Genomic DNA, 15,380 nt, shown 5'->3' with positions numbered 1-15,380 from the left:
AAATCATAAATAGTTAAAAAACTTTATAATCATTAATTTTCTTTTTGGCTTAGTTCCTTTATTAAGCTGGGGTCGCCACAGCGGAATGAACCGCCAATTTATCCAGCAATTGTTTTACACAGCGGATGCCCTTCCAGCTGCAACCCGTTCTCATTTACAACAACAGACAATTTAGCTTACCTAATTCACCTAAAATGCATGTGTTTAGACTGTGGGGAAAACCGGAGCATCTTGAGCAAACCCACGCAACACAGGGAGAACATGCAAACTCCACACAGAAATGCCAACTGACCCTGCCAAGGCTTGAACCAGCAACCTTTTTGTCTTGAGTCGAGAGCGCTACCCACTGCCCCACCCGTTACCCAACTTTGTAATCATAATAAATTATAAAATAATGAAAAATAATTATTTTTAAAATCTTGAACAATATTAAAGATATGACGTAGTCTTAAAAAGTCTTACATTTGACATTATGATATCTGCAGAAACTCTTTTTTTTTTTACAAGACTTCAGTCTATAATCTATAATCAGTCTAAAAAAAAACATTATGGTAGGAAGACAACTTAATTTGTGTGATATTTAATTTATTAATAATATGTTTAGGTACTAGGCAGTGTTGTTCTGTGGTTTCTGACGGTTCAGTTCGAGAATTAGGTAATTAACAAAGTTTCTCCATAATTTGCAAGTGTTTTTTTTAATTTATTAAATCATCTATTGATCGTACAGATAGAAAGGCATCATTTGAAATGATAAAAAGTTGTGCATTTGTGCATATTTCTGTTATCTTTATACTCAAAATAGCAAAACATTGTTTTTGTAAAATAATCATGGTGCGCAGTGGGTATTGCTATCGCCTCAAAGCAAGAAGTTTGTTGGTTCAAGCCCTGGCTGAGTCAGTTGGTGTTTCTGTGTGGAGTTTGCATGTTCTCCCCATGTTGGCGTGGGTTTCCTCTATAGGTGCTCTATAATTATAATCTATAATTAATGCTGTTTACACAGTTTTAAAAGTGTTTATAGTATCTTTAGATGTGTTATGTAAAATGTGTTTTACTGCCTGAATCTTGTCTGACTCCGCATTCATGGATAATTCCACCAATATCGCCAAGCTAAAAAAGTAATTTGTAATTTTGTAATTTGAGTACACTGAAAAAAATTTGGAGTAGGATTTACTTAAAAAAAGTTAGGAAAGTTTTTTCACTTAGAAAATGTGAGTAATTTCAATAGAATTCCCAAGTAAAAACTAAACACAAGGAACTGTAGCTTTAATTAGAAAATCTCAAGTAAAGTTTACTTGGAATTTCCCAGTAAACTGTATTGACTGTTTGTTTATATATTTTACTTAAGTAATGCTTATAAATGTTTTTTTTTTTACACAATAATCCTAGTTATCTTATTTAAAATTTTGAGTAACCTTTACTTTAAATATTATTTGATGTTGTTGATGTATTTAAATGGTGGTCAACAAAATAACAGACATACATTTTACTTGAATACTTTTATTTCTATGAGATTCCTTAACAGATGAGAGCATCAGATGCACTATAGTGCATTTTACTCCAGGAAACTTTTTTAGAATATCACACATGCATTAAAATGCATAAACATTTAAACATATAAACATAAAATATACCTTTTTAAATATAACAAACATTTTACAAAAATCTCAGTTGCAGATATCAAATACAAAAGTGTGAAAGTGCAAATAATGTCAAACTAGTAGCTGCCTTTCATTAGGTAACTTTAATTTCAATAAGATTAAACTAAGGGAACAAAAACATCAAAAAATAAAAAAATAAAACTCTGCATTTATAGTCTCCAGAAGAATGGTTATGTTAAACAGTACTGTAGTTGAAGTTGTAGTTGTTTTCTGAACAACCTTTCATGCAAAAAAAAACAAAAAAAAAACAGTAAAACAGCATAAGTAGTGTAAATAAGTGCAAGTAGTGCTCAACTAGCAGATTACATTAGAAGCTTTCTATGCAAAGAGTTAACCTTTGGAGAGAATTTTAAAGCATCTAGGCCAAGAAAGATTTTCTGAAACACTTCAAATGTGTTTCTCAGCTTTGGGGGATAGCTTAGGTTTAGGGAGTAAATGCAGCCCATGAGTGAAAGACATGCATTTGTGAGATTTTTACATCCCAGCAGCACCTCAGTTCCCTCGATGACAATGATGACATCAGATCTACTGGCATCTTCCTCTTCTACAGATCTGCTCAGGACGATGATTTTCATGACATGACTGGCGAAGGTATCCTTAATCATGTCTCTGCTGACATCCTGTGAAATACACAAATCAGTGCAAAGTGGTTAAAATACTGTACAGTATCACTTTTTCAATTTTCCTCAATGGGTTCCTGTTCTGAGACAAACTGTCCACTAGTCTTCAGTATATTTAGCATTTTCTGCATATTTAAACCCAATATGCAGTTTCTTCAGCAGTATCTGTATGCTGTTAAGTAATACTTTTACATTGAACACAATAATGAGACTCATACACAATTATTACAGTAGATAGAAACATTTAGTGATGCTAATAAAGATAACACTGTACATTTAGAGTCAGGAGGGTGTAAACCTCTGGAAATGATAATTAGTGTAAATTATTATGTCTTTTGGGAAACATTTGAATGGTTTCTATAGACAATATATAAATGAAAGATAAGAAATATATACAAAATAACAATTTACACTGGAAATCCTGTCTAAAATTTTACATACACCTGACATTTAAATGTATGGTGCTGCCTTCTTGACCATCACTGGGTGTTCTATAAGTTTTGTAACAATGGTGTATAAGCCTTTCAATTTTCCTCAGTATAAAAACATGGATCTCAGCATCATCGTCAGTGCTTGACAGGGTTCAAATATGCAGAAAACAAATACAGTATATCAGTCAAACCACTACTGTCTACATCCAAAAATCAAGGAAAAATAGAAATGGATGTAGCTGTGTATGTAGCTAGCTAACTGCTAGCTGCTACACTAATTATTGTATATCCATGTCTGGACCCCGCCTCCCAGTATGACGTTAGATGACCCAAGACTTGACGACGCCAGGCCATGTAAGGACTTCAAACAAAGTCAGCACTAGACTAATAATTGATTATTACTTTTTCTTTGATTTGTTTCAATTTATTGATCATTCAACAATGTGTGTTTTGTAAAGCTGCCTTGTAACATTGTACACTGTAAAAAGTACTATACAAATAAATTTGAATTTAATTGAACTGTAATACCTGGTGGTCTTCAATGAGCTCCTCAGCTGATTCTCCAAGGAAAGACAGGAGGCAGCGAATCACAACGTCTCGCCTATCTTCAAGCCTATCTTCTTGCTGTTAAAAACAGAAGTAAAATGCAGCGAACATTAAATGTGTATACATCTACATATAACAACATATTTACAGAGTCAGGAAGCAGCATACCATCCCATAAGTGATTCACAATTGTAAACAAAATTTACATTTTACCTGGCTGAGTGAATCCAGCAAATGTCTAATTCTTATGCCAGCAACCCCACCCTTCATCTCAAACAAAGCCAGGAGTTTTGGAGTATAGAAGTCCAGCTTTTCCAAGAATGTACGCTCCAAGGAAATTGTGGTGATTCTTCTAAATTCATTCTTGATCTAAAACAGAAAATAAAATGTAACACAATCAAGTGATGATTAGAGTTGAGTGCACTGGTAAATTTTTGTATTGCACTTCAAAAAATTTATATTTGAAATCACTGCATATTATGCCAACAAAGAAAAGAAGTGAAGTTTACCTCAGATTCACAGAAAAGGGCTGGCCATCTCTCCATGAAATCTTTAACAGCAGGGCAGTCCTTAACTACTTCTGTTCTTCGATAGGAGAAAGTCTTCTCCATTTTCTCGCCAATGATGTTTTTGTTGTTTTTCTTCCTAATTTCATTAAGGAGATCTAGTCTCTCCTTCTCCAAACTTTCTCCTGTTTCCCCAAATGGAAATGGTGGCAAGTAATTTACTTCAGCCTTCCTAGGTCTTTTGAAGCCTTTTGGAGTAGGGTTTTCATTTGTCTTCCTTTTCTGGTTCACCTCAAGCTCTGGGCAAGAAAGCTGGCTACCTCTTAATTTGGCTCGATAATTTCCCATTTTATATTTAATCCTTTGTTGCCACCCATATTGTCCATTAAAGGACCCTGGCTCTTTGAGGCATGGATACTTTTCAATCAACATCTCCACTACATTCATAATTTGGACACCTGTTGGATATGCAGTGTAACAAAATATTGTCTCTGCTAGCGTCTCAAGGACACTACTTGTCACTCTATGATTGTTCAAGAGAGTGCCGTCCTTTTGGTAGGCTTTGTTTCCATCTGAAAGCAAGAGCTCAGTATCAAAGGAGAAAGTAGGTACTATAAACTTTGTTGGCCATCCTTGAGAACGGCATGATGTGGTAGTCTCAGAGGACGATAAAAGAACAGTGTCCTGAGATCCGCTGGATGTGGAGTCAGAAGAAAGGTAAGTGTCACTTACAGGAGTCAGCCCAACAGTGTCCTGAGAACTGCATGACCTGGCATCAGACTCTGTTGGTAGAGTTGATCTATTCATAGCAACCATATTTAGGGTGATGGGTTCAGTTTGTACTACTTTTAGAGTACATTTATCCTGCACATCATCTACTGAGTCCAAATTGAAAAACTGTCCCCCAAATTCCATGTCTTCATACATCAAAGTAAAGCATTCTGGAATACTGAATGTTATTTGGATTATACTTTTGAGCTCCTGGAGAGTACTGGGGATGCCTGAGGGCAGAACCAATTTGCGAACATCATTCTCTCCAAAAACTAATCGCAGCTTTGCTGGGGTGCACATCTGCAACAGATACAAAAAAATAAATGAACAATTTATTACAATATGAATTAAGTACAATATTAACTTTGATAATCATGTACCTAAACAGAAGGAGTAATGTAGTGCTTTAAGGTAGTTAGTCGTCTTCCTGCAACAGTGTATGCAGCCAGAGGATAGTAGTCTACCATTTCTTTTTGCTCCAGTATCTGAATGTTGCCTGTGTGTTCCAACTCATAGCTCCTAAAGTGCTCGTTATACCATGTGCTTAGTAGTCTGACAACAAAGGCCAGTTCATTACAAACCAAGATAATCTGTAACACCTCAGAAAAGTCTGGCAAATCTGCAGTAAAGCCATGACATAGCAACATCCCTGGTTTGTAGTTGGTGCCTGAGAAGTGCATATTGTTTGCAACATGCACCACTGTGACATGTGGATACCTGTGTTGCACCAAATCTTTTATTCCATCCTTTAGCACATCCACAGAGACTTGTGAAGTTGTTGTGACTGAAAGTGATGACTTTGTCACATTTGAATCATGGAGATGCAATGCAACCATGAGCTGGTGTTTTTTTGCAAGGGACAGCAGTATGTTCCTGAAACAGCCTGTTTGTCTGACAATTTTTTTAAAAAAGCTATGTTTAGCTTCAAATCTCATGGTCCACAGGGCTGCCAAAGGACCAAATTCCTGAATAAGCTCAGGGTAGTGTTCGAGAAAGTGGTGTTTGGGGAGGAGCTTTTCTTGAGGAAAAACTTCCAGATATCTGTTTCGGTGCTCAGATATTAAAGTGGCAAGGTAGCAGATGCTCTGCTCAGTATGCACTGGGGCCACTGCAAGTTCCACGATGTCTTTAAGGGTCATTAACATCTGCCATACTTCATCATCCTCAGGTACTTTCAAACCTATTATGAGAGGCAACAGACGCAACAGACACCAATTTTCGTGTGCATTCCCTCCTACAGTTCTTTTTGTGGCAAAATGACTAGGAATCACATGTGGACGATTTGTTTGGTCACTCCACTTATAAGGGAACTGTTGAATGCAAGTATTGAGCTCCACAAGAGAAAAATATCTCTTCTTGATGAAGTCTTGAAATGACAATGCCAGTTCCAATGGAACGACACCTTCAAGAAGGTCATGTAACACATCTGGTGGGTAACCAGATGTTACATGAAAATGTTGTAGTTTTTCAGACAGTGCACACTGTTTTTTCACACCATAGCAATGAGTGGAAATAGGACTTGACATAGCCGTCTCAACATGCAGAGTGTGCTGCTCTTTATCTCTCCTCTGAAAAAGTCCAGATCTTACATCTGTGGTCTGAAACTGGGACCTTTCTCCAAGACAAAATCTGCAGACATTAGATCCTGTGAAGTTTTCAACGAATCCTCCCAAAGAATGGGCTCCCAAATTATCAGCCACCACGCTCACCACAGTGCCTTTCATGATTTTTCCTAAACTTGGAATAAAAATACCATCTTTTTCCAAGCTTTGAAGATCTGTCAGGAGTGGCTCTAAAACTTTCTGATATCCAAATCGCTTTGTGTCATCTGCTTTGCACAGAATAGCTAAATTGATAGAAGCTAGTGTTGATCGTGCATGTGCTGGAAAGTTTCCTAACACCCAATAGACGGCCGTAACTTTGTGGATCTTGCGGGAAGTTCCCAAGGGGTTGCACACTTCGAAATCATCGATATACAGAATAAGACTTAATCTATCCTCATCTCCAGCCAAAAAATAATTTTTACTGAAGTGAGATCCATCTTGGAAAGACTGGTATTGTGATGCACATCCAGATTTTCTTTGAGTGACCAAGTCTTTTTCTTCTACATTCTTCAAGATTTGCAATAACGACTGAAGTATTGGGACATACTGGAATGTTCTGTTGTCTTTATTGTGTAGTATGTATTCTACTGGTTCAACGACTGAAAAATGTGCTTTCATGAATTGTGACCTCTTAAATGACGTTGAAAAAGGGCCATCTTTCCCTAGAGCTGAACTTAAAGGGTGTGATTCACAAAGATTTTTTACCAAATCTGAGATAACCGCTGAATGTACTTCACAGTTATGTTTCTTCAAAGTGGACTCAACAACATCTTTCAAAACTGGAGCAGATGCAGCGGAAGATAGGAACTGAAGGTCATCTACAATTTGATCAATACACTTGCCGGACACATTGAAATTACTTTGCAACTTTAGAAGAAGTTGTCCAAACTTCTTCTTTACAACTTCAAGTAAGTTCTCTCCTGCATCAACCAAAGTTTCATCAAGTTCTGTGTCATCATCAGAGACCTCTAGATCATTTTGAAAAGCAGCAGGATTTGGGTATTTTTTCAAGACTTCAGTTTTAAAATCTTCAATGGAGTGTTTATTGTGTTTCCTGTGTTTATGAGTCGCAAAGGTTGAATAAATGTTGGTACTGAAGCTGCAGTTTTTGAACACACATGTCATTACCTCATACCTCCTCATATGGCTTCTAAGGTGTTCAAAATATTGCTTCTCCGAAGAGAATGGAGTTGCACTGCATTTTAGACAACTAAATGACAGCACCTCGCTTGGTTTGTCTGATTCCGTGTGGTTTCGGGATAAGTGTATCTGAAGGGCATTAAATGTTTTAAATGAACAAGGACAATCTGCATAAAGACATGGTATTGATGATTGACGGCCTGCATTTCCATGTTTGAGCCTTAAGTGTTTTAATAGCTGTAGTCTTCGGTTTGACTGAAAGCTGCATTTTTTACATAACCACCTCATTCTCCAGCACCTAAAGTTAACAAACGATGCACATGTGAATGCATACTTATTGCTACCTATCTGTGAGGTGTGCTGTAATAAAGTATTGCCAACTTACCTTGCATTAGCTTGAATACTGAGTGCAATATCTGTAAAAGAATGTAAGAAATGTTTATGTCAGAATTAATTTTTAACTACTTGCAAATATCAACCACGTGTAAAGTAGATATTGGTCAGTAAAAGAACATCATGAAACAAAATACAGGCTTTACAACTTATGTAAGGTTGATTGTTAAGTAATTAAGATTTATTTAAACAAGCATTTAGACTTGTGTAAATGCAAAAGTGTGCAGTACAGTCACCTTATCGATTTCTATATATAGCTATTATACCCGATAGTATAGGTAAACAATATAAATAAAGTTCAAGGTAATATTTGCCTTTTACAAGTGCATTTTAAAAACTAAGCTTAATCCTATTAATACGCGAAAAACAGGGTGATTATTAAATTTCGGCAGCTCGAACTTTTCTGGGACAGAATGCTTGAACACGACAGGGCAATGTATGGAAGCCCGTTCCCGCCACTAAATAAAAAAAAATTTAATAAATAAAATGAAATAAAAAAAATTCTAAAGTCAGAATTCTGAGTTAAGTCGCAATTCCGAGTTATAAAGTCAGAATTCTGAGTTATAAAGTCAGAATTGCGAGTTATAAAGTCAGAATTCTGAGTTATAAAGTCAGAATTGCGAGTTATAAAGTCAGAATTGCGAGATATTAAGTCAGAATTGCGAGTTATTAAGGAGTTTCCTGTTATGGCGACTGACCATAAATGGAGTGTTAAAGACTCACATTAGCCCATAATCACAACATAAAGCCTATATCCAACTGTTTATTGTTTATCACGCTTTTAAAAAGAAAATATAGGCTAGTTAAACTAGGCTGTCTATTTATTTGTATGGATTTGTTCTTTATAATTATGCCACTTACAACATTTGGTCTAAATAGCAATTATAAAGCATTAAACAGAAACTAGCTGTAGCTTGTGTGATTCCTCCAAAAGACTAAAATTAAGATTTCTTTATTATTTCTGTATTATATGTGTAACGATATGATTTACATTTTGTTACAGCTGTTGTTTCACGTTGTAAGGGTGCCCTCATGTGGTGTACATATGTACAGACATATGCAGGCTATTGTACACAGGGATAAAACTAAAAGGGCTGTATTAGTTCATATTTCAGTTCAGTAAAAGTGTCAACCAAATACTGTGTCCTCCTGGCCTTTATTGGGAAAATTGGGCTGTGAATCCATACCAGATCACAAGCAGAGAACCTGAAAGAGTCTTTAACACACATTTATGGTCAGTCGCCATAACAGTAAAGTCCATAACTCGGAATTGCGACTTTATAACTCAGAATTCTGACTTTATATCTCGCAATTCTGACTTTATAACTCAGAATTCTGACTTTATAACTCAGAATTCTGACTTTATAACTCGCAATTCTGACTTTATATCTCGCAATTCTGACTTTATAACTCGGAAATCTGACTTTATAACTCGGAATTCTGACTTTATAACTCGCAATTCTGACTTTATATCTCGCAATTCTGACTTTATAACTCGGAATTCTGACTTTATAACTCGCAATTCTGACTTTATATCTCGCAATTCTGACTTTATAACTCAGAATTCTGACTTTATATCTCGCAATTCTGACTTTATAACTCGCAATTCTGACTTTATATCTCGCAATTCTGACTTTATATGCGGGAACGGGCTTCCATAGCAATGCCTCGAGCTAAATTTGCACGGATGTTAAAACTCATTTTTACAATAATCTGACAAGATTAGGTCATATATAAAACTTAAGACAATTGTTTTCGACAGATCATGCCGTTTGCTAATAACGGATTGTGGTGCAAATCGCAAACTCCGTCAACTATATTAATAGCTTTATTTAGTAATGATTTAACTCTGTTATCCGTGTGTTAAACAAAACAAAACTAAGATTACGTTTTAACGTTATCCAAAAATCTGTTAGCAATTAACATGAACACTTTAGCATCCGTAACTTGATAAAAAAGAAACGGTATAGGCACAAACCACTGGGACTGCAGATAGCTTAATAACTCTACACTTTTCTGCAAACATTCTTCGATTAATTAATAAGCTTATTAATAACTTACCGTGGTAAAAATCACTTTAGCCGTCGTGAAGTCTCTCTTCCTTTCCTCTGTGCGCGCCACTTCAAACTCAGAGCCAAAGACGCATGCGCATCAATTATCTTGCTGAACAGTACATTTTACTTGAGTTGTTCATTTTTTGGTGTGATTTGATTAGATGGCAAACACTAAGTAAATATTACTTAGGAGATTGTATTCAAATCTACATATGTATTTTAGAACAATAAATGACAAAGAAACTGCAAGTAATGTACTGAATTAAACATGCCATTTTTAAGTAAAAAGACAAAATAGTATTTGTTTGTAAAACATACTTAAATAATGTTTCCATTATTTACAAGGTCAAAAAATCACTTTTTACAGTGTAGTTTTTACGAAGAGTAATTTGTACTTTTACTTGAGTACTTTTTAACACCAGTACTTTTACTTGTAATTGAGTACAATTTCAGCAATGTAACAGTACTTGTAATTGAGTACAATTTTTTTGTACTCTTACCACCACTGCTTATATTACAACTACTACTGCTTCTACTACAGCCACAACCACGACTACTTCTACTACAATGTCTACTAATACTGATACTACTACAACGACTACCACTACTGATACTACTATAGCGTTTGCTACAACTAATACAACAACGTCTGCTGCTACTACTACTACTACTGCTACTACCACCACCACAATCACTTCTACTACATCTACATCAACAACATCTACTACTGATATTACTACACCAACAACGACTACTACTACTACTGTAACTACCACACCATTACTACTTCTGCTACTACTTACATGAACTACTACTTCAATAATCTCCGTAACAATTACTCAATAATAATCGATACTATTACACTGTCTACTACTTCAACTACAACTACTACTACTACTACTACTACTACAACTACCACCGCTACAACTACAACAATTGCAACCTTAATAATGATAATGGTATAAATACTTTTTATAATGATAATGGAAAGATAACAGGACAAGTCAGAACATTAATAATAATAATAATAATGATTATAAAAAATAAAATTAATACCATTTATGACAAAGGTGTTGAGGAGAGGGGAGGATGGGAAATCAGGGAGAGGACAAGTAATAATAATAATAAATAATAATAATAATAAATAATAATAGTAGTAAGTAGTAAGTAGAAGGGGAGAGAGAGGAAAAGAGAAAATAAACTAATGATAATAAAGAAAAATTAATAAAATAATAATAATAAATAAATAAAATAAAATAAATAAAATAAAAAAAACAGAAAAGGAAGGGGAGGAGTAGAAGACAAAGAAAAGAAACAATAAGAGAGAAGAAAAATAAAGTTCAGCAAACAAAGCAAAGAGAATAAGCAAAAAAAAGAATAATAATAATAAAAACTAAATAAATAAAAAAGAAAACACTATATCAATGCTAATTATGAATTATACAAACCCACATGGAAGAATAATATTAAAGATATGTATGATAGATTATTAACTTGATAACTATAATATACTCATGCTGGTAATAATAATAATACTAATAATAATGATAATAATAAAAAACAGCTGTAACAATAAATTGAGGAGGTTGTAGTTGTGTGATGGGCATTGAGGTATATAGTGTTTGTCAGTTGCTTTGTGATGCATAAAAAAAGTGTAACGTGTGGCATGGATCAGTCCAGTGCAGTGCCCAGACTGCCATGCCTACGTTACACTTTACCCTGTGAATTTAGTACATGCAAGTAGATTTTTTTTCTTTCCTTTTTCCCTCTCTTTTTTTTCCTCCTCTTCTCTTTCTTTCTTTCTCTCCTTTTTTTCCCTTCATACTTATTCCTTTTTTTTTTTTTCTTTAAATCTGTTGTTGGACTGGTCAGGAGAAGTACTGGTATATAAAAAAAAAAAATAATAATTTATGTATAATAATAATAATCATAAATAGAAAACAAATATTATAAATAATAATAATAATAAAATGAATAAATAACATTGATAGAGACAGGAAAGGGGAACACATAGAACAAAAGGGAAAGTAAAGAAGTATATAAAGACCGAATTATGATTCTTTTATTTTAATTGTTTACATTATACTTTTTTTCCAATTGATTTATTTATTTTAAATTAGATTTAATATTAAGATTTTTTTTTTTCCTCATCTCTACCTGATCCCCTCTCTCCCCTCCCCTCTTGTTTATGTACTGATGAAGGTGTTGTTGGGGAATGGCTTCAGGCAAAGAGGATCTTCAATGGAGATGTATTCTGTTAATAAGTTTTTCCAGTATGAGATGTGAAGGGTATTTCTTGATTTCCAGTTCATGAGGATAGTTTTCTTTGCGATAGTTAGAGCCACCAGCAGAAACTGACCATTTGTATTATTTATATTGATTGTGGATATGTCACCTAATATGCAGAGGGAGGGACACAGTGGGATGTGACAACCCATTAAGTTGGAGAGTGAGTCAGTAACCTTTTCCCAAAATGATTTAATTGAAGTGCAATGCCATAAGGCATGAAGATATGTGTCTGGGGTGTTTTGTGTGCAATGTGAACATATTTCTGACGTGAAACCCATTTTAAATAATTTCTGCCCAGTTAAATGTGATCTGTGAAGTACTTTGTACTGTATAAGTTGTAAGTTAGCATTTTTAGTCATGGAAAATGTGTTTTTGCAAATTTGAGTCCAGAATGCAGCATTGGGATTAATAGATAAATCTGTTTGCCATTTAGTGGTTGGTAGAACTAATGCATTGTCTGATTTTGATATCATTTTGTATATTTGGGAGAGCAATTTTTTGGAGGGAGATATATTAATAAACTCTGAGATTTGATGTGGAAGGTCTAGATTGATTGATTGGTTAGGTAATTTTGACTTAATTGATGATTTGATTTGTAAATATTCCAAAAAGCAATTACTCCCAATGCTGTATGTCTGGGCTATATGGGGAAATGGTGCCAGATTATTATTAATAAAGATATGTTGAAGTTGTGTGATTCCTTTGGCTGCCCATGTGCGAAAGTTAAGTGGCTTCTTGTTGGCTAGGAAATCAAGGTTATTCCAAATTGGGGTGTATTTAGATGGTGTGAGTGGGGAATTTGTGACCTGATGGAATTTCCACCAGGCTGTCAGAGTTGCTTCTATTGTCGGCATTTTAAAGAGCCCATATTATACATGAAATAGGGTCATATCTTGGTTGTAAGGGTCTCCAACAACAGTTTAATATGCATGCAAGGTCAAAAAACACTTTCGTGGTCTTATAATCTGCATTTATTTTTACCTAATTGTCCCAGCGACTCCTGTATGAATCGTCCAGTGATTCGTTTGTTCCCAAACCCCTCCTTAGCGCGAAGCTAATCTGCGCTGATTGGACCAATGACAGTCTGTTGCGATTGGTTGACTGCCTTCAGTCAGAGAGTGAAATGGCCAATAGCTAATCAGCAATATAAAAGTAATCACAGTTCATACACGCTCGATAGTGTAGGCGTGGATTTTAGCTGCCAGTGGGTCAATGTAAATACAGACTATGGACTTGAAAATACAGACAACTAACTATTTTATTGAGCAAAAACTCAAAAACAGTTGAGGGATCTCCTAGCTTCTCACTCTGCTCTTTTCACAGACACACACGCATATTGCACACACACACACGCACTTAACCCTGCTCCGGACGACAACGCGCGCGCACACACACACACACACACACACACACACACACACACAAACACACACACCTCCGGACGACAGCGCGCTCACACGCACACACAGACACACACACTACTCCCCGTCCACGGAGCTCCGTTAACAAAGCAGCACGCGTCACGTTTTTAACGTGACTTTGCACGCGATAAGAGAATATAGCCAGTTAACCTGATACAGTACACGCGGTTACAAGTAACAAATCACAACTAAATACATTTGCAAGCTAGAGTAAACGAGGCAACTTTAATCGCACTTACTTACACTTGAGAAATGGAGGAAGAAAAATCCATCCTGACATCCATCAGTAAGTTACTCTTTACTGATCCTTCCTTTAACAAACTCAGATGAAGTATTCTTTGTAGCATGTAGTTTCCAGTAGTTTCCAACTGCTTGACTATAATGCTGAGGTTTCATCTTTGGGTAGAGACTCAATATATCCATCTGCAGTGTGACTTCAATCCACCGGCATGTTTGTGTGTGTGTGTGTGTGTGTGTGTGTGTGTCTCTGGGTTTCTGCGTCAGAGGGCGGGGCCTCAGGTTTGAAATCTCCCGGGTTTGCGCGTGCACGTGAATAACTTGGTTTCGTTCGTACGTCATGGCGAAACACCTAATGAATCGGTATCAAGGCGACTCGTTTGAAGCACTATGAGTCGACTCTTTTATAGATGAATCAACCATTTTAAACACTGTATTCTTACAGATTTAAGCCTTAGCTGGATACTTCACTTCACTTAGAGCTGTGTTACACACTACATGGAGGGGAATTTTCAAAAACCCATAATATGGGCTCTTTAAAACAGTGATGTTTCCTGATTGATTGACTGTGAAAGGGTAATTCTGAAATGTTAATGTCTTTGCATATTGATTGTTCAATGTCTTGCCATGTGTATTCTGATGAGTTAGGTTTAATCCATTTGTGTATGTTTTGAAGCTGATTTGCCAAAAAATAGTTGTAAAAATGTGGTGCTTCTAATCCTCCTTGTGTTTTTGGTTTCTGTAGGGTTGTCAATTTAATTCTTGGGGTCTTGTTTTTCCAGTAGAATTGTGTTATAATAGATTCTAGAGATTTGAACCATGTATGTGTGGGTTGTGTTGGAATCATTGAAAATAAATAGTTTATTTTTGGGAGTATGGACATTTTGGTTACTGATATTCTACCCATGATGGATAATGGTAAGTTCATCCAACGTTGCAGATCGTCATCTATTTTTTTAAGTAACGGAGTGTAGTTAAGTGCAAACAACTCTGACAGCCTGGCGGAAACATTGATACCCAAATATGTGATGTAGTTAGTGCACAGAGGGATTTGTGATGTTTGGGATGTCACATCCACACTGGTGGAATTTATTGGGAGTATAGCAGATTTGTTCCAGTTGATTGAATATTCAGAAATATTTGAAAAGGTATCAATAAGTTTTATTGTTTCCTGTAATGATGTTTGGGGATTTTGTAAGTATAATAATATGTCATCAGCATAAAGACTTATTTTATGGTGTATGTTTAATGTTTGAATTCCTTTGATATAATTGTTTTGACGGATAGCTGCTGCAAGTGGTTCAATGAATTTGGTGAATAAAGAGGGAGAGAGTGGGCATCCTTGTCTAGTTCCCCGGTGTAGAGTGAAGCTGCGTGATGTTAGTCCGTTAGTAATGACAGTAGCTGAGGGTGATGTGTAGAGAATTTTTATCCAATTAATAAATGACTCCCCAAAACCAAACCTCTCTAATGTGGAAAACAGGAATTTCCAGTTTACTTTGTCGTTTTCTGCGTCGAGGGTGACTATGATAGATTTGTTTTTGTTTATTGATGAGTGGTGTATTAGGTTTATGAGTCTGCGTGTATTGTTTGATGATTGTCTACCTTTAATAAAACCGGTTTGATCTGGATGGATTATGGATGGCATGATTTTTTCTATTCTATTTGAAAGTGCTTTAGCAATTATTTTAGTGTCTACATTAATTAGTG

At 35.6% G+C, this 15,380-nt stretch overlaps 1 protein-coding gene across 2 annotated transcripts; it reads right to left on the bottom strand.

Annotated features, from left to right (window-relative positions):
* Nucleotides 1–1,140: 1,140 nt before the first annotated feature.
* LOC147842806 (uncharacterized) lies at nucleotides 1,141–9,815 on the bottom strand. 2 transcript variants are annotated; one of them, XM_087265257.1, is made up of 6 exons: nucleotides 9,731–9,815; nucleotides 7,662–7,692; nucleotides 3,765–4,832; nucleotides 3,469–3,624; nucleotides 3,238–3,333; nucleotides 1,141–2,278 (listed from the first exon to the last, which is right to left on the bottom strand). In XM_087265257.1, the coding sequence occupies exons 3-6, from the start codon at nucleotides 4,830–4,832 to the stop codon at nucleotides 1,961–1,963; spliced, it is 1,638 nt and encodes a 545-aa protein (XP_087121383.1). In that variant the 5' UTR covers nucleotides 7,662–7,692; nucleotides 9,731–9,815; the 3' UTR covers nucleotides 1,141–1,960. The 2 variants fall into 2 exon arrangements, with proteins under 2 accessions (XP_087121383.1, XP_087121385.1); XM_087265259.1 differs by lacking the exons at nucleotides 7,662–7,692; nucleotides 9,731–9,815 and adding an exon at nucleotides 4,913–7,574.
* Nucleotides 9,816–15,380: the final 5,565 nt, after the last annotated feature.

This window comes from Danio rerio, chromosome 8 (assembly GCF_052040795.2).
Source record: "Danio rerio strain M-AB ecotype USA chromosome 8, GRCz13ab, whole genome shotgun sequence".
Classification (NCBI taxonomy): Eukaryota; Metazoa; Chordata; class Actinopteri; order Cypriniformes; family Danionidae; genus Danio; species Danio rerio.
Note: the sequence above shows the minus strand (reverse complement) of the source record. Positions and strands in the feature narration are given on the sequence as shown.